Source organism: Oncorhynchus nerka, linkage group LG13 (assembly GCF_034236695.1).
Source record: "Oncorhynchus nerka isolate Pitt River linkage group LG13, Oner_Uvic_2.0, whole genome shotgun sequence".
Taxonomy (NCBI): domain Eukaryota; kingdom Metazoa; phylum Chordata; class Actinopteri; order Salmoniformes; family Salmonidae; genus Oncorhynchus; species Oncorhynchus nerka.
The window spans coordinates 71424791-71445298 of record NC_088408.1 but is presented as its reverse complement, the minus strand read 5'-3'; the positions used below and the strand labels follow the sequence as shown (position 1 = coordinate 71445298).

At 42.3% G+C, this 20508-nt stretch overlaps 1 protein-coding gene across 2 annotated transcripts in view; it reads left to right on the top strand.

Annotated features, from left to right (window-relative positions):
* Positions 1–20508, top strand: part of LOC115140042 (inositol polyphosphate-5-phosphatase A-like) — a 43749-nt gene that overhangs the window by 17261 nt on the left and 5980 nt on the right. The window contains exons 2-16 of one of the 2 annotated variants that reach the window (XR_003865189.2): positions 6406–6447; positions 6899–6999; positions 7331–7418; positions 15078–15141; positions 15777–15880; positions 16142–16194; positions 16766–16885; positions 17002–17086; positions 17189–17284; positions 17382–17456; positions 18847–18920; positions 19032–19143; positions 19253–19321; positions 19426–19485; positions 19771–20275. Coding sequence is in view for 1 of the 2 variants with exons in the window: in XM_029678075.2 (XP_029533935.1) it covers positions 6406–6447; positions 6899–6999; positions 7331–7418; positions 15078–15141; positions 15777–15880; positions 16142–16194; positions 16766–16885; positions 17002–17086; positions 17189–17284; positions 17382–17456; positions 18847–18920; positions 19032–19143; positions 19253–19321; positions 19426–19467 (1125 nt within the window). In the remaining variant the exon portion in view is untranslated. The remainder of the gene's footprint in view (positions 1–6405; positions 6448–6898; positions 7000–7330; positions 7419–15077; positions 15142–15776; positions 15881–16141; positions 16195–16765; positions 16886–17001; positions 17087–17188; positions 17285–17381; positions 17457–18846; positions 18921–19031; positions 19144–19252; positions 19322–19425; positions 19486–19770; positions 20276–20508) is intronic. The other variant, XM_029678075.2, reaches the window with a different exon arrangement.

Genomic DNA, 20508 nt, shown 5'->3' with positions numbered 1-20508 from the left:
GGGCAGATGTTTTAGTAAGTGGTGTCCCTAAACCTTTCCAAAGTGGGAAATGTCTAAACTAGATAATTACAGTGCTATTACATATTCGCAATCCCTAAATGCTATTTGTTCAGTATAAAAACACCATATCAATCTCACTCATACATTGTGGTGGTGTTATGGTGTATGCAGGATACATTCAAGTGTCCTTTCAACTGCTTCAAAGTGTCTGAATGTGGTAATGGCACTGTTTTTGCACTCTGGGTGTGCCTAAAAGTTAGTGTTCACTATAAAAACAAAATTCTACAACATCACCCTCTCTCAAACATCGTGGTGGTGTCGGGGGACATACAGGGGATATCCAATAGTGTTTTTAAAACCTCTCTCAAACATCGTGGTGGTGTCGGGGGACATACAGGGGATATCCAATAGTGTTTTTAAAACCTCTCTCAAACATCGTACAGGGGATATCCACTAGTGGTGTGTGTCGGGACATACAGGGGATATCCAATAGTGTTTTTAAAACCTCTCTCAAACATCGTGGTGTCGGGGGACATACAGGGGATATCCACTAGTGTTTTTAAAACCTCTCTCAAACATCGTGGTGGTGTCGGGGGACATACAGGGGATATCCAATAGTGTTTTTAAAACCTCTCTCAAACATTGTGGTGGTGTCGGGGGACATACAGGGGATATCCACTAGTGTTTTTAAAACCTCTCTCAAACATCGTGGTGTGTCGGGACATACAGGGGATATCCAATAGTGTTTTTAAAACCTCTCTCAAACATCGTGGTGTGTCGGGGGACATACAGGGGATATCCAATAGTGTTTTTCCAACCTCTCCAAAGTGCCTGAATGTTTAGCCTAGACATGTCCAATGTATTGGTCCCACATACAAATGAACTGTTAACAAAAACAATATAAAAGCAACAGAGACATAAAAAATATATATAAGCATGTTTTATCAAACACAAACTTGGTTACACACGTGTCCTTCACTAAAAAAGGTGCAAATATAGGAATAAGCTGAACTATTTACAAATGGCATTCGTGTTCGTTTTACATTCCAGGTGTAGACGATTATATTTCACTTTCAACTTAGCTTGTGCATGTCTTGATAGTCTTTGAAGCAGTCCCTCTCTGCCAGGAAACAAAAAGCAAACTGGCATTTCGGACAGAAGATCAGTCATTTCACCCCCCCATGTGTTTTGTGCAATGCTTTCAGTTCTTCCTTTTCTCTTTTGGCATGTGTGTTGGATAGTGGCGCTCACCTTGAGTGGGGGATATTGTGATGGTTGCTTTGGTCCCCCAATTCAGCCATTTCCAATACCAGCTGCTCTTGGAAGGCCAACTGGGAGAGAGGGTTTTGACCTTTTGCTTTGGCCATCTGCTTGTGGAGAATGGAAGCATTTACTGTTGCAATGTCCACAAAGTAATAAAAAAAAGTCATACCTCTTCCTGGTCTTGTGGAGGACCTGGTAGTAGCCTATCGGAGCATCAGATAGGTCGACATCCCCCATGCTGGCATTGTAGTCCTTCACAAGAAACAGGACTGGGGACATTCTTCCTTTTTCACCCTCCTTGAGACATGGTTGTTATTGAATGCCTTATGCTGTGTGGTCAGCATGGTTACTTTCCTAGTTTCCTTCCATTTCACAAAAAGCAGCTTGTTAGTCCTGATCCAACGTATGGTCCCCCTCTCTGCTGTCTTTGTCATGTCTTTTACCTTGGTCTTGGGGAACCCGATTCTGTTAGGACGAATGGTGCCACAAACACCATTTTCTTTTTCAAGAGGTCTATGAAAAGTGGATGGAGAACCATCAGACGGGGTGATTGACATAGGAGTGGGGGGTATAAACCTGGACCGTTGGGGGCGCTTGCTGAGAGAGGTGGCTCCCAAACATCACCATCTAAATCATCTGCATTCTCCACTCTGTGGTGAATAAAAAAGGGATATTGTTGTAAGACACACAGAATTACAGTTGACAAAATTTACAAAATGACATTTAATAAAAAATTAAAAAAGCCTAAACTTTATCTATACAGTGAGTGATGATGGTGCCGGAGGAGATGGTTGCCGGTTTATGGGCTCCTCACCAATTGTGCTTTTGTGTGTGTTTTTTTCGCATTATTTGTAACTTATTTTGTACATAATGTTTCTGCCACTGTCTCTTATGACAGAAAAGAGCTTCTGGATATCAGGACAACGATTACTCACCTCATACTGGACAAAGATTTTTTCTTTAACGAGTCAGACGTGGAGGATTTACTTCAGACACCTGACAAGGCCCAAATCCCCGTCATTCGCATGAAGAAGAGACAGAGATATCAGGGATGTAGGTCGGGGTGCCTTGTAAGGATCTGACGGCGAGTGAGTAATCCCCCTCTACCATCAGTCCTATTAGCCAAAGTGCAGTCATTGGATAACAAAATGGACGAGCTCCGATCAAGACTATCCTACCAACGGGACAGTAAAAACTGTAATACCGAACGATGACATAGATAACATACAGCTGGCAAATCTGACCATAACTATCCTCCTGATTCCTGCTTACAAGTAAAAACAAAAGCAGGAAGTACCAATGACTCACTCAATAAGGAAGTGGTCAGATGACGCAGGTGTTAAGCTACAGGACTGTTTTTCTAGCACAGACTAGAATGTGTTCCGATATTCTTCCGGTGGCATTGAGTACACAACATCAGTCACTGACTTCATCAATAAGTGCATCGATGAGGTCGTCCCCACAGTGACTGTATGTACATACCCCAACCAGAAGCCATGGATTACAGGCAACATCCGCACTGAGCTAAAGGGAGCGGGACGCTTATAAGAAATCCCGCTATGCCCTCCGAGGAACCATCAAACAGGCAAAGCTTCAATACAGGACTAAGATTGAATCGTATTAAACCGGCTCCGATGCTTGTCGGATGTGGCAGGGCTTGCAAACTATTATGGACTACAAAGGGAAGCACAGCCACAAGCTGCTCAGTGACATGAGCCTACCAGACAAGCTAAATGCCTTCTATGCTTGCTTCGAGGCTAACAACACTGAAGCATGAGAGCATCAGCTGCTCCGGACAACTGTGTGATCACGCTCTCCGTAGCCGATGTGAGTAAGACCTTTAAACAAGTCAACATTCACAAGGCCGCAGGGCCAGACGGATTACCAGGACTCAAAGCTCATCACTAAATGAAGGACCCTGGGACTAAACACCTCCCTATGTAACTGGATCCTGGACTTCCTGACGGGTCGCCCCCAGGTGCTAAGGTTATGTAACGACATCTGCCACGTTGATCCTCAACACAGAGGCCCCTCAGGGATGCGTGTTCAGTCCCCTCCTGTACTTCCTGTTCACCCATGACTCCAACACCATCATTAAGTTTGCTGACGACACAACCTGATCACAGACAACGATGAGACAGCCTATAGGGGAGGTCAGAGACCTGGCAGTGTGGTGCCAGGATATCAACCTCTCGCTCAATGTGCTCAAGACAAGGAGATGATGTTGACCACAGTAAAAGGAGGACCGAGCATGCCCCCATTCTCATCAACGGGGCTTTAGTGGAGCAGGATGAGAGCTTCAAGTTCCTTGGTGTCCACATCACCAACAAACTATCATGGTCCAAATACACCAAGACAGTGGTGAAGAGGCCATGACAATGCTTATTCCCCCTCAGGAGATTTGGCATAGGTCCTCAGATCCTCAAAAAGTTATACAGCTGCACCATGAAGAGCATCCTGACTAGTTGCGTCACCACCTGGTATGGCAACTGCTCGGCCTCCGACCGCAAGACACTACAGAGGGTAGCGCGTACGGCCCAGTACATCACGGGGTCCAAGCTTCCTGCCATCCAGGACCTCTATACCAGGCAGTGTCAGAGGTTGGCCCAAAAAATTGCCTAAAGACTCCAGCCACCCTAGTCATAGACTGTTCTCCCTGCTATTTCATGGCAAGTGGTACCGGAGAACCAAGTCTAGGTCCAAAAGGCTTCTTAACAGCTTCTACCCCCAAGCCTTAGGACTCCTGAACAACTAATCAAATGGCTACCCGGACTATTTGCATTGTCCCCCCCATCCCCATTTTTACGCTGCTGCTACAGTCTGTTTATTATCCATGCATAGTCACTTTACCTCTACCTATCAGTACACATTAGCTCAATTACCTCACCTAACCGGTGCCCCCACACATTGACTCTGTACTGGTACCCCCTGTATATAGCCTCGCTACTGTTATTTTATAGTTGCCCCTTAATTGTTATTTTTCTTTTCTTTTTTTACTTCAGTTTATTTTAGTAAATCATTTCTTAACATGTTTTTCTTATCTGTATTGTTGGTTAAGGGCTTGTAAGCATTTAAAATGTACCTTTTGTATTCAGCGCATGTAACATATACAATTTGATCTGATTTGACTCGCATAGAAGGTGGTAAGCACACACGCACACATTGCAAACAGTAACACTTTGGCGACAAAGGCAGAGGTGAGAACCACAAATAAACAATGGCCATGAGAGTGTAATGGTCTCCAAAGATAAAAGAATTTAACTAAGAACAGTGAACTAATATGAAACATGGACAGTAACTACTTTGGAATTATATAACATTGAAATGACTTATTACATAGGCCTATAAACTAAATCTAAAGCACAAAAATCAGACAACATATTAAAAAAAATGAAATAAATATAATGAATTAGCTATTTAAAGTTATGAAAATAACTTTGATCCAATCCTTCTAGAAAACAATCTTCGTCGGCCGAGTCGAAATCCTCGTCCAAATCATTCCCCTGATCCGAGTCCAACTCCAGTATACATTTTCATAACTGCCTCTTTTTAGCTTCCTGTTCGATATTCTTAGTTTTTACCTTTTTTTTCCCCTTGAGAAACCATCTTTTATGCTAAAATTATGAAATTAAAGCTATGAAATCTGTTTACAATGTAATGTAGCGTGCCCGATGCGTCTCGTCTCTGAGTCAGGTAGCAATGGTTCGCATTACACTTCGATCACACCGACAGCATCATTGCATTTTGGTACATCAGAATTACATTAATTTCCAATGAAATGCTGCGTTTGCCTTGCAGCATTGCGTTGCAGTTGTAGAGTGGTGCATACTTTAGATTTATCGAACATATGTGTCAAACTATATGTGTGACGGCTTGACAGGAATGATAGCAGAAGGTGAATGTTTTACTTTTGTTGCATACATATCTAGATGATGCTGCGTACTATTTTGCGCAAGGATGCTGTCGGTGTAATCGAAGCGTTACACATAAGGTTCTAGGCCTTGCTTTGTCCCACCCAGGTCAACTGCATATCCCTGGAAAGCTTATCTCATTGGCTACAAGACTGTCAATGTGCCATAGTAGCCAATCCCCTGCGTAATGGATGGCTACGCCACGTAAGCAGGACACATCATATTTTTCATGCGCTAAGATAATCACTCGGTGGACATTGGATGTTGCCATTAAGTCATACATCATCAGATAATATTGGAAATATGTTAGATTTGTTCCTACCAACCTAAGGATTAATTTCATAACCCCATGTAGTTATAGCTCAAACACAGACCAAATCGAAGCTTACCTTGTAAGATGTTTGCTGTTTGATATAAACGTTGTGTAAAATAAACATTTTGACTCTCAATACAGTAGGTCACAAGCAGACAAATAAGACATCCTCATGATCTGTGGAGTCCCGGCTTTCGGTGTGAATAAACGTATTTCCTGTTTATTTCGTTCATGCTTCACAACGCTAACCGGAATGTAGGTAGCAGCCATCTTGAAATGAGGTCATCTGCTCTGCGTGCCCTTATACATTCATATGCCAATATATGGTAGTAAATCATACCAAAGATTAAGGCACATATCAATAACCAAGACACTCAGCTTTCCGCATACACCCTGCTTTTGCAGATAGGGGCTACTGTTCTCATACCAGACTGAATTGAATTTTTAAAAACCTAATAGGGTCCCCAAATATGGGGACTTCACATTTAAGAGGTGAAACAAAATGGAAGGACAAATAGCTAGTTTAATCTCGCATTAACGTTGTGTATTGCATTAGTTAAGTGTTCAACATATAATCTTACCTGTTTGATTAATCATGGTGGGTGTCTGCCTAAATCTTACTGTATTTCCCACCAAAATGTTTCACAAGACTGTGTTGTGTTTATCCACCTTTCTGCATGTTTTAAATCCCCCACTGTCAAATGCTAATATATTATTAAACGTGGAGAGGAAAGGTGCCTGGTCAGGTTGATTGGTACACCTGGGTTGACATGATAACTTCCGGGATCTCATTTAAACCATTATGTTTATGCCCTTTGTGTTGTATGTCTCAACTGTTCAGTTATTATATTTGACTGTAGGCTAAGTGGTAGAAACCATGTGTGAATAAAAAATAAAAAAATGTTTTTAAACCAACAGGTGGGTGAGATTGAGAGTGACTGGATGCGAGAATTCTTTGGGGTGAGTTTGGATCCCTCTCAAGTGTCCACTATAGAATGGATCCTCAAGTAAAACAAATATCTCTGTGACTCTTCCTTACTGTTACTACGTAGGTCAGCTGTTTTACTGTTCAAATGCAAACACCTTAAGTCACTCACTCATTCTGTGACCAAACCATGAGCACTCCTGGATGGTGGACTTTGACCAGATATGGGCATTATAAACTGTCCTTGCTACTCAAGCTTTTCAATATCAGTCATTAGATACTGGCTCCATTCCCAAAGAGGTGGAAAAGACACTTTCTACTATTTAGCCAACACATTATGCCTCGTAAAAGTCCAAAGTTGTAAAAGTAATCTTAAGAAATAATATTTACTTACCAGAATTCAGTAGCTAGCCCCACACTTACCACGATTATGGCACATGATTGTGGTAGATTGACAGCCTGTCTGATGTCTCTGTTTTTTCACAGACAGTCCAGAGTCACAAACCACGCTTCATCGCCCTGCATTTCCAGGAGGTTGGAGGGAAGGACTACATGGTCAACATGGGCCATGCAGAGAACTTCTTTTGGTAAGATATCACTCACATCACTGTGCCAAACTCCATGGTTCATGTGCCAAAGTATTCATAAATGCTGCCTAGACTCATTATAGTTTTCTGACTATATTATCTGATCAGCAGTATAACAATCATAATTTATCTGGCAGGTGATGTGCCAGAAGGGATTTGAACTGTGAACATTTTTATTAAATCTGTGTGAAAGACTATATGATGTTATCATAACCTCAGACATCTACTGTCCACACCTCCCACCAGACAATCAAGTCCCTAAAAAGTAATGATACTGTGATATTGTATGCAGCAATATGTTCAGCCTATTCTTCTCTCCTCTGGTCTTCAGTAACATTGAGTCCAATGAGGAGATGAGGGACTTTGACAGGGTCTGCACCTATGTGGACAACCACTTCAAGAACGTGGACAGCTTCACTGTAAGTTCTACAGTGATCAACCGACTGCAGTTGAATTGTAACCACCATGCTTGGTCTAGGGTTACACCAATTTCAGTTGTTTGACATGAACATCGATATAGTAATGCAGTGGAGCTTGATGGACATGAGGCCTAGGTAAAGCAATGACATGTTGTGTAAATCCTTACAAGAGTTACCATTGGTGTCTTTGTCTTTAGGGCTCAGACACACTAATAGCATTTGCTGGCCGAGATGACTTAGCACCTCTGAACATAATTAGTGATCTGAGTTTTACATGTATAATGGTGTGAAAATGAGGCTGTCAGACATCTACAGCGGGTGATCCCTAAAACACAGTGCGGTGAACGATCAGTAGATAAATGCTAGATCCATATTCGGTGGAATGTGTGCCAGCCTTTAGAAGAGCTTGTATCTCCTACGACAGTCAAATGATTGTTCAGACAGCAGTGTACCTCTGTGGCCACAAGGTGGGGCCCTGCTCCATACTACTGCTCTACTGAGGGCCAGAGGCCCTTTATAAATGCCCTGTTGTTTATTTTTAGACTGAGAAACAGAGGGAATATTGCATATTAGAATATCAATATACATTCTATGCTTGCCAAAGCAAAATGCTATCTTCAGGACATCCGTTCTGTAAAGGTCTTACTTAAATAATTTGACATTTCTTTTCAAGCACACCTGATACACTCACCTTGTTGAACATGATATGAGTATTTTAAACATGATCATAGGGTGAGGCTTTACATTATTGTTTCATTACATAGACAGGGTAGCCATATTTATTTTACAAAAAGCTTGTCATTAAATATATAAGTATCTGCTTTTCTCAATAGTATAATCTGAGGACCAAGCTTCAACAACATGAAGGCAGTCAATGGTGGTGGACCCTAACCCACCGGAAAGCTCAGGTTTATCATCGACTTAGGGTCTCGCAGTTTATTTGACCATTGAAACTAGGATGACTGAACAAAAATTTTAAATGCAACATGTAGTGTTGGTCTCATGTTTCATGAGCAAAAATAAAAGATCCCGGGAAATGTTCCATACACACAAAAAGCTTCATTTCTAAAATTTTACATTGGATAAATGTAGAGACGCCGAGCTAGAAAATGGTATGTCATACACGGCAGTTGAGGAACAATGGGAAAGTAATTCTGCTGTAACCCCACTTTTGAGAAAATGTCCCTTGAATGTTTTGGTACACCTACAGGAGAGCTCTTCTTTGTCTACACCCATTCCGCATCGTTCACACCCTCTTAAGCCTTAGCCCCACCCATCTCTTTAAGGATTTACATGTGAGGCCATCTGGTAAACACATACTATGTCAATAAAATGACATAGTTTATGTCAAGTTTATTTGTCACATGCACAGGATACAGATGGTGTAAACGGTACACTGAGATGTTTACTTGCATAATAGCAATATCAAAATAAGAAAGTGTCCAGATCAAAATATTTGATACATATTTTATCATCATTAGATTATTACCCGACACACTTGTCTAAATTGATGGGTCATGTGAAGGAAATGCTATAACCGCCCCCCAGCCACATCTAGCTAAGTGGATGGGTCACTATTGTCTAGACATGTATACATGTTCATAAAATGCAATAGATGGCCATAATCACACCTGGCTAATTTGATGGGTAGTGTAATAATCCGGACGAAGTTGAGTATTTTGTTTAGACATGTAGCTAAACAATGAACCGGCACAATCCCAACTCATACTACTACCAATACAAACATTGTCATAAATAGCCCACCCAATTCTACCTACCTCATCCCCATACTGTTTTTATTTATTTACTTTTCTGCTCTTTTGCACACCAATATCTCTACCCGTACATGACCATCTGATCATTTATCACTCCAGTGTTAATCTGCAAAATTGTAATTATTCACCTACCTCCTCATGCCTTTTGCACACAATGTATATAGACTCTCTTTTTTTTCTACTGTGTTATTGACTTGTTAATTGTTTACTCCATGTGTAACTCTGTGTTGTCTGTTCACACTGCTATGCTTTATCTTGGCCAGGTCGCAGTTGCAAATGAGAACTTGTTCTCAACTAGCCTACCTGGTTAAATAAAGGTGAAATAAAAAAATGAAAAATAGGTGTAGTATGAATCTGCAGGTAGCTAAAGCTAACAAACTAGGTTCAATTTTAGCTAGCTAACATTAGGCTATAACTAGCAATGCAAATAGATTTCTGATTTGAATAATATTACTACACAGATCATACATGTAACGTTAACTCGCGAGCCAGTAAGCTAACATTCGGTAGCTAAATAACAGTACACTTTAACTTGCAATAAAAATGCATTTCTGACAAAATTAGAAACTTATATCTGAAAATGTAGCTAGACTCTTACCCATATACATGGATAAACGCTTCACAGCAGACTGGAATCATTTAACTCCGTTTTGTTTGTAGCTACATCTTGTTTGGCCAGCATTGTGTCAAGTCACTCCGATTCACACTGACCGTGACATGTGCAGAAAGCAGAGGTGGGACCAAGTCATTGTTTTACAAGTCACAAGTAAGTCTCAAGTCTTAGCTCTCAAGTCAAGTCCGTCAAGTCTCAAGTCTTTAACTTTGAGTTTCAAGTCCTAAACAAGTCATAATGTGCTCTTTTTTTTCACCTTTATTTAACCAGGTAGGCTAGTTGAGAACAAGCTTGCATTTACAACTGCGACCTGGCCAAGGTAAAGCAAAGTTCGACATACAGTTCGACACATACAACAACACAGAGTTACACATGGAATAAACAAACAGACAGGCAATACAGTAGAATAGTTCATATACATTGTGTGCAAATGAGGTAAGATAAGGGAGGTAAAGGCAATAAATAGGCCATGGTGGCGAAGTAATTACAATATACCAATAAAATACTGGAGTCATAGATGTGCAGGTGATGAATGTGCTCTTCACCAAATGTAATACCATTTCATATTTTTAACAAGAGTAATAGTTAGTACAGTTAGTATATTACATTATTATATATTATATATGTTACATATATCCACATAATTTTCCTTCCTTTGTGAAGTGCACCAGTCCCTCCTGCAGCAAAGCACCCCCACAACATGATGCTGCCACCCTGTGCTTCACGGTTGGGATGTTCTTCGGCTTGCAAGCCTTCCCCTTTTTCCTCCAAACATAACGATGGTCATTAGGCCAAACAATTCTATTTTTGTTTCATCAGACCATAGGACATTTCTCCAAAAAGTACGATCTTTGTCCCCATGTGCAGTTGCAAAGCATAGCCTGGCTTTTTTATGGCGGTTTTGGAGCAGTGGCTTCTTTCTTGCTGAGCAGCCTTTCAGGTTTTGTTGATATAGGACTCGTTTACTGTGGATATAGATACTTTTGTACCTGTTTCCTCCAGCATCTTTACAAGGTCCTTTGCTGTTGTTCTGGGATTGATTTGCACTTTTTGCACCAAAGTACGTTCATCTCTAGGAGACAGAACGCATCTCCTTCCTGAGCGGTATGACGGCTGCGTGGTCCCATGGTGTTTATACTTGCGTACTATTGTTTGTACAGATGAACGTGGTACCTTCAGGCATTTGGTAATTGCTCCCAAGGATGAACCAGACTAGTGGAGGTCTAACATTTTATTTCTTATGATTTTCCCATGATGTCAAGCAAAGAGGCACTGAGATTGAAGGTGTATGTCAACTTGTGATACAGTGAATTATAAGTGAAATAATCTCTGTAAACAATTGTTGGAAAAATTACTTGTCATGCAAGTAACCGACTTGTCCTAACCGACTTGCCAAAACTATAGTTCGTTAACTAACAAGAAATTTGTGGAGTGGTTGAAAAATGAGTTTTAATGCTTCCATCCTAAGTGTATGTAAACTTCCGACTTCAACCGTAGGTAGCAGCCTCTCCGTGTTAGTGATGGCTGTTTAACAGTCTGGTGCCCTTGAGATAGAAGCTATTTTTCAGTTTCTTTGTCCCAGCTTTGATGCAACTCTACTGACCTCATCTTCTGGATGGTAGTGGGGTGAACAGACAGTGGCTCAGGTGGTTGTTGTCCTTGATGATCTTTTTGGCCCTCAATTGTGCATCTGTAGAAGTTTGTGAGGGTTTTAGGTGACAAGCCACATTTCTTCAGCCTCCTGAGTTTGAAGAGGCGCTGTTGCGCCTTCTTCACCACACTGTCTGTGTGGGTGGACCATTTCAGTTTGTCCGTGATGTGTACGCCAAGGAACTTGAAACTTCCCACCTTCTCCACGGCTGTCCCGTTGATGTGGATAGAGGGGGGCTCCCTCTGCTGTTTCCTGAAGTCCATGATCATCTCCTTTGTTTTGTTGACATTGAGTGAGAGGTTGTTTTCCTGACACCACACTCTGAGTGCCCTCACTTCCTCCCTATAGGCTGTCTCATCGTTGTTGGTGATCAAGCTTATTACTGTTGTGTTGTCTGCATACCTGATGATCGAGTTTGAGGCGTGCATGGTCACGCGGTCATGGGTGAACAGGGAGTACAGGAGGGGGCTGAGCACGCACCCTTGTGGGGCCCCAGTGTTGAGGATTAGCGAAGTGGAGATGTTGTTTCCTACCATCACCACCTGGGGGAGGCCTGTCAGGATGTCCAGGACCCAATCGCACAGGGCGGGGTTGAGACCCAGAGCATCAAGCTTAATGATGAGCTTGGAGGGTACTATGGTGTTGAATGCTGAGCTGTAGTCAATGAACATAGGTAGTTGAAGTGTACCTATGATGAAAATTACAGGCCTCTCATCTTTTTAAGTGGGAGAACTTACACAATTGGTGGCTGATTAAATACTTTTTTGCCCCACTGTAAGTATTCCCAGTCATGTGAAATCCATAGATTAGAGTCTAATGAATTTATTTAAATGTCCTTATATGATCTGTAACTCAGTAACATTTTTGAAATTGTTGCTTGTTGCCTTTATATACAGTGTCTGTTCAGTATAGTTTGACCTAGGGTTGCAAAATTCCTGGAACTTTCAATAAATTCCCTGGTTTTCCCTAAATCCCAGTTGGATGTTTCCCTGGTTTTGATCTCCGTGTGTGATCTCCGTCTGGTTTTGATCTCCGTCTGTGATCTCCGTCTGGTTTTGATCTCTGTGTGTAGGCAGGACCTTGGGTTACATGCTGAGCTTGTATATTTGACCTGTGAAAGGAATAGAAAAACCAACACACTTAACTGTTGTATCCTTTTGTAGAGTTCATTGCAACGTGACAGTATGTGGGTGGGAATCTTTCTCAAAGTTATAGTATGATGAACTGTATATTCTGAAAGTTACAAAGTGTGAGTACACACAGAGGCCATGTGTTTAAAGGCTGGTTTATACACTTGGTCTTGGCTCTATCCTCTGGCCCCCCACCTCTCTCTAAATGTAACTACAGTATATGACTGTGCGTCAGTACAGCACTAAACTGCCATTATAGAGCTGTAGGAGGCTGTCTCTGTCATGGACGCTGTCTCAATCTCCACACCTGTCATACTGCCAGCTCTCAGACCAACTCTATCTTCAGCCTCCTTTCCAATGGCCTCTGTACCTGAAATAAGGACTGTTTGCCAGCGTTTTTTAATTCTGAGCCACATTGTAACTGTCATAGTAGAGCCTGGTTCCTAATGGTCTGGCAGGTCAACACAGTAGTTGTTGTATAAATCCAGTCTTGGGAGGGTCCATCCCTATCACGTGCAGAGTGTGATTAACCCTAACCCCACCCAGGTGAGACCCTAACACTGGAGCCCTGACAGTGGGGGTCAATGGATCTGTCCACACTCAAGAGTGTGTGAAGTGGAGGGGAAAGTCAATGGCCAGGTGTGGGGAGACAGGCCAAAGTCAATAAATTTAACTCTAGATTAAAACTATTGATCCCAGGCCATTTGTAAACAATAAATAAGGGCTGAGGGGAGTGGCGGACAGCTGGGACTATGTTTCCGCTGTGCTGGGGTGTCTGCGCCCCTCCTCCCCTGCCCTAAGAGGGCTGCAGCCCCCAATGCCTCATTCTCATTTCTCCTGTGCCACCCACATTGATTTTCAATTTGTTTCTCTTTGGCTGTGGATCATCAGCTCCCTGGCCAGGAGAGGCTGAGGGATAGGGGGGAGGGGTCTCTGTTCAAAGGGGCTGTGAGGAGGGAGGCAGGCATGCAGGCATTCCCTGTACAAATGGTGTTTTGATAAAAAATCACTTGTAAGTCGATAGTTTTTTATTAAACTGTGCACAAACCTGATTGATGAAGATAGGTGGTTGGCAGAGTATGTGGAGGAGAACCTTTCTGTGTGTGTGTGTGTGTGACATTAAGGTTTTTGAGAAAAGGTACAGCAGACGTTTACAGTCATAAAACAGTTTTATGGTTTTAAGAATATCAACAACAAAAACATCCAATGCTACTGATACCTTCACTATATATACAATACATTATACAATGTTTCTTAGGTCGGTAAACATTCTTAAAACTGCCACCATGTTTTCTTCAAAACTGAGCTAATGCTCAAGCAAAATAAAATGTGATGTAATTTAATAACCGCTATAACCAAGGGATTCAGTTTAATTAGTCGATGTTAGATCGAATTTGCGAGACCCTCCATTTAGTCCGTACCCCCTCTCTCTCCTCTAACCCCCAGCTAACCCCCTTCCTCCCCCAACATAACATGTACAGGTCTATCCCTAATCGCTGGTCACCCGGGCTAGTTGGAGTAGGGACAGCTCCATCCCATTAAATGAGGATTGCTCTGGCAGTGAAGATGAATGGTCTCTTCAGGGAGAGATCTCTCTTGCCGTCACGCCTGAGACCCTCTGGGTGCCGCCATATTTTTCTTCGTCCCCGAGTCGCAGCCGCCAAGGCGGCAGTCAGCAGCCATACTGCTTAATACCTTTTAAATTGTTTTAATTTTCTGTCTTTATTGATCTCAGGGTTTGATTAATCAGATCATTGAAGCAGGCAGTTAGTACAATCAAAATTGTCAGCCCATGTCAGGGATGATTAGGTGCTAAAGTGTGTTTGTGTGCTTGCGTGTGTGTATATGTGCGTGTGTGTATATGTGCGTGTGTGTATATGTGCGTGTGCCCGTTTGAGTGTGTACTGCGTACATGTTATTGCAGTCAGACTGTATGTTTCTGTGGAGAAGAGTGAGTTGAGCATAATATAATTGCTTGAAAAAAGGGGAGGATTGAAGGCCGGGTGTGTGTGGCAGGAGACTAGATCTACTGTAGATTGGGATGGTTCATGATAATAATGGAATCAGAATCAGATCATGTTGGATGACTCAGACATTGGGTTGTTTCTTTAAGTCATTATGACTGTATTTTACCACTGAAGCCTGAGTGCTGCGTCTGACCAACATGGTCTAGCATGTCTCCTGAGCATGTCGAAGTGAATGAAGCTGTTTCGCAAGAAATGATAACGTTGAAACTTGAAATAACTATTTGGCATGGATTCAAACTATAAGTGAGAACTGTACAAGGTATTTCTTGAAGGATGCAATATTGGAAAATCAGACATTCTATATTCACTAACAGGAAATAAAAATCTGTACCTGTACTGTACTAGCTAATGTACATAATAAAATTGCAACCTTAAATCAAACTCTATACTATCATCAATACAGCAAACTGACATTCTCAGCGATTGTTTAAATGAGCTTGTATTTTATTATTTGTCCTTACAGGCCTTGGGAAGCATGTACTTCATCCATAAGTCATTGAAAAACATCTACCAATATGATTTTAATGGTAAGGACATTACAATCATATCTGTATGACATCATTATTGACTTTGAATAACAAAAGATGAATGACATTTTGTTATCACCTTATGATGGATCACTTCCATTCAGGCCCTGCACATGGCGATAATTTCAGAACATCTGCATCAGTCCTGGTGTGCAAACTTGGCCCTTTGTAATATATCATGATTATAATATAATTAGAGTTTGGCACAAAAGAGTTTAGGAGGAAGCAAGATCAATTTTGTATGTCAGTCTGGAGATTCCTGTCTGTATTTTTATACAATGTGTCTGAGCATCTTTTGAATGTCGCCGGGGGATGGACACCTCTTTTGGCCCAGACATATCAGTGAATCTCAATTGAAAGTGGGATGTATTATTTTCTTGTTGCATATTCCAGTCACGTTAGGCATGGAAAAAGCTCTTCAGAAAAGGCTTATGGAAGAGCCATTAACATCCCAGGCCTGCCATGTTCTGTGTCGCCAGTCAGATCAGTGCACAGTGACCAAACACTGCCTAATGGCCTGATTATAGGTTCTCTGATCACATATGGTGCTGTTATAAGCTGAACGTCACTTTATTGATTAGTGTTTGCATGTTTTCTCACTATTTTACCTTTCCACGCCTCTCTCCCCCTCACAGTTAAGGATTTCAAAGCAGTGTCTGGACAGAACAAGTATGTAGGCTCCCTGGATGAAGTAACCACAGTGGAGAAAGAAAAATTCCTGAAGAATTTCTGGCCCGATGTAAGTGTGTGTGTGTGTGTGTGTGTGTGTGTGTGGGCTGGGAGAGGTCAGGGTGGGCCGGGATGTGTTGGGACAAATGGGTCTATAGGGGCTGAAGGGGGAGTCTGCCCAATCTGACAGGGATATGAGACAAATTGTATTGAATAATCAATAATTACCAGAATGGCCCTCCAATGAGTTAGTTAAATGGTGCTATTTGTTGAACATTTCACATACAAAACATTCATCGGTATAGCATCTGTTGTGTGATGTGTTTTGCAGTTCAAATGGTCTAGGAAGGGCTTTATGAGGACCCGGTGGATCATTCACAACCAGTACGTGCTCTACTCTACTCTACATTACTCTACTCTACTGTCTACTATCACAGCTCATCAATAGACAGGGACCCACAGAGAGAGAGGCTGCTCGAACAGTCACAGCCAGCTGTCAGCCCATTGCTCACTGCTACTGCAGTGGTTGAAGCTGAAGCTCAGCAAACACCCTCGGTTTCCTCTGCACAATAGTTACTATTTGCCCTCCTGTGTCACTACCACCGGGTCTTAGACAAAAGGAGTTCATGGGCAGAGTGCTACAAGGTCACCCTGTAAGTAAACACAGCCTGCCAGTTGTATGCACATTAATTGTGTTCAGGTGGCAGCAGCAGAAAAGGAGTTAATGCTTGGCACAGGAGACAAATGTGTTTCTTTGTGGACTAGCATGGATGTCGAGTGCACTCACTAATAAGTAAGCTCTTCATAACTACCACTGAACAGTTCCCACACATACACACGTGTAGATTTGATAAAGGCAATAACAAATATCTTCCCAATAATTTAGTTTTTTCATAGATCTGCCTGCCACTTCTCACTTTGTGTGTGTGTGTGCGTATGTGTGTGCTCTCGGCAGGGGTCTGGACCTAGTCAACGTACACCTCTTCCACGATGCCTCCAACCTCATTGCCTGTAACACCAGTCCCTCCATTTACTCAGACAACCGCCAGAAGGCCCTGAGATATGTCATCAACAGGTAGGCCTGTCCATTCTCAGCTTTGAAGAACAACTCAAGTGCAACTACTTGAGAGATATATATAAGGCTTTTGCATTGAGCCCACTTCGATTAATACCACTGTCGTTTCCTTCCAGGATATCAGACAGCAGCTACACCCCACTCCCCTTCTTCCTGTTTGGGGATTTCAACTTCCGCCTGGACACCCTTAGCCTGGTCCAGGTATTATTACATGGCCCACTTCCTTAAGAATTTCACGAGAATCTTTACTAATGGTTAGATGACTATTGAGTTTTAGTTGACCGAACTGTGTGTGTGTTCCAGAACTTGTCCACTTCAGCAGTGGTGCAGACAGTGAAGAAGGACAGCAGTAATGAGGTGGAAAAAATTATCTGTGAGCAAAAGGACAATGACCACAAGGTGAGTCTCCACACCCATCAACTTCTTCCATCCTACTGTTTCCCTGTTGTTATTCAGATTCGGAGGTTTACTCTATCCCCTGTTCCGCCATCTCAAGGTTCTTCTCCATATTGAGACCAAGATGTTTGCCTACCTGCACCAGGCAGTGTTCACAGAGGACAACGGCAGAGCGGTGAGAACATTATCTACTGTACACATCAACCCCACCCATATTAATCTCATGGGCTACCACTCGCTGCCTTGACAGCAATCATTAATGCCTTGGCGCCGATGACGTGGATGTCGTTTAAGGCAGCACCCCCCCCCCCCCCCGCCCACCCACTTCTCTGATTCAGACGGGTTGGGCTGAATGCGGAAGACATATTTCGGTTGAATGCATTCTGTATCCAACTGACTAGGGAGCCTATTTCCCTTTCCCGTCCCTACCAGTTCTAAACCGAAAACAACCACAGAAAATACTTCATTAAATGGGGGCTGAACTTCCTGATTTGGCCTAATTTTTTGGCTTGGTCATTAAGAAATGCAGCAGCCATGACTGAAGCCACACGTCTTGTGATGTGGTTTAATTTGGGTGTCTCGTGTGTGTGTGGTTGCACATGGCAAGAGTGTGTACATTCACTCTGTCAAAACAGTACACAGTTAGTCACTCACCCTTCTAGATAACTTGAAACAGTCTAACCAGGTCTTGTCTTGAAGTCACCTAGGCTAGCTAGTGCTTGCCAACTTCTTTCACCAATTAGCTTCAGCCGGCTGGTGTGCAACGGTGGCAAAGTTGGTTTGACATTGGGTAGCCTATCTCTAGGGCTAGTTGGGAACAATCAATAAATTACACTGTATGTAAATGGGACAATATTTTCATGTTGCACATCTTTTAGTTGTCTCATTAAATGCTTTCAATATTTGTATATGAACTTTGACAATTTATAGTTGGTTTTAGGTTTTTAAGTCGTTGAAATTTGGAGCTATTGACAAAAAAATATATTGTCCCATGTATATTGTGTAATTTACTGATGGTCCCTAACTAGCCTGATATGGATATCGAATGTCAAACTAAATTGACCATGGGCATTATGATTGAGTTGGGTTCAGCTGCACCTGACCCAATCACTTGGATGCTGCCAGCTGTGGGCATGTGGCCAGGATTGAAATGAACCCAACCTAATGAAAACTGTTATGGTAGACTTCATGCTGAGGAGTATTTCTGTCTGTAAAAAAGCCATTTTATGAGTAAAAACTCATTCTGATTGGCTGGGCCTGGCTCCCCAGTGGGTGGGCCTGGCTGCCAAGTGGATGGGCCTATGCCCTCCAAGGCCACCCATAGCTGCACCCCTGCCCAGTCATGTGAAATCCATAGATTAGGGTTTAATGAATTTAGATCAATTGACTGATTTCCTTTATATGAACTGTAACTCAGTAAAACATTTGAAATTGTTGCATGTTGCGTTTAAATATTTTTGTTCAAGTAATGGTGAATTCTAGGTGAAATTCAATATTCACATTATGCAGATCTTTATGGATGTTTTCAGACCACCAGTAATTGTTAATCCTTCTATATCCCTCAGATTCTGAAGTATGACAAGGAGATCTTAGCCTTTCAAGATGTCATTACAGAGGAAGACATTCTGTTTCCACCCAGGTAAGCCTCATCCCTGGCAGGCCTGGCACTATTACGATCAATCCCTGTTACTATGCCTAAGGAGTGTTACTGCTGACACTATCACTGCCATGCTGTGTGTCTGTCTGTCAGTTACCCATACTGTGAGGACTACACTAAACCCACCCAGTACATGAACACTCGCTGCCCCTCCTGGTGTGACCGCATTCTCATGTCTCACACTGCCCAAGATATCATCCACAGGGTGAGTCACTTGGCAACACTCTGCCATCCACACTTCATGGATTAATTGATGTATTTACCATAGATCCATGTTCTACAGGCCTATTAAACAGCTGTGTGCTTCATTTTAGAGAGATGATGGAGCAAGCAGTGTTGTTTACAACACAATGGGCCCTAATGTCTGCATGGGAGACCACAAGGTATTGTTTTTTAAAATATAATGTAACATGTCTGGTCTTGAAAATGGCCCTTGATAAACAGAAGGAAACTTATGTACCATTGTGTATTCCTCCTTTTTTCCTAGCCTGTTTTCTTGTCCTTTGCACTGAAGACGAATGGCCATTGACAAGGATCCTGCTCAATGGTAAGAGTATATGTGCTAGTGAGTGTGTAGTATATGTTGTGTAGGTATACAGGACCATAACCAGGGGGTCACTCTGAAAGAGCGATTACAGGCCAAAATCATTTCCAGTTCCTGGGCCTTATTCCCCAGAGAGCCAAAGGCCAGGCTGGTCCAGTGGAGTGCTGTGGGGATGAACTAAGATGAAGTGGCTCTGTGGACAAACTGTCTCCTTTGTGCATAATGTAGTTTAATGTCACTTCTGTTGATCTATGTCTATAGAATGTTCTCTTCTGTCACTGTGTGTAGCTACACCAAGCCCAATGTGGGACCTCTGTTCATTCATTACCAGACAGATCGCCGGCCAGAGAGACATGCATCGTGCAGAGCAGTGTATTGGCATTTTTACGCCTGTGATTTTGTTTTGCTGCCTGTTATATGGCTTTTTCATAGGATGGTTCTCTCCTCTATGAGGATTCCTCTTCAGGAGGATCTAGAGGTGATGAAAGCCATTTCAGAAAGGAAACACCACATAAAAATATGTTTAACCATTTATTAAAGAATTAATAATGCAAGTTTTGGCGATATAGGCTCTGCTCCTTCAGGGTAGCTCACAGCCCAAGCAAAGCATCAATATATAAAATGACCTACAAGCAGTGAGCGTGGATGGCTATACCAATCCACCATCAGGAAAACAGAACCTAACAGGTGGAAGCTGGTTTGGTGGTGGGAGCAAACGCATACTAGCAGTAGCAGCAAGCGGCAGTAGGATGTTTGAACAGAACCTGTCAGTTTAAATGGACCGCCAAATAAGGTAAGCGGGATTGTTACTAGCATCTAATTAGATGCACTCAGGTTCCCTTTCTGAACTGGCTTTGCTTTATGCATCGGAAGAACTTAGGCCTGTCAATTAGCTTTTCAATGAGATGGACAGCATTCCAAATCATATGTGATGATCTGGTCTGCCATGCCTCTCCTGGTTCCATCTATGAATCCAGTAGGATTTCACCCAATTTGGACTTTTATGTTTTATTTTTTTGTAACTCC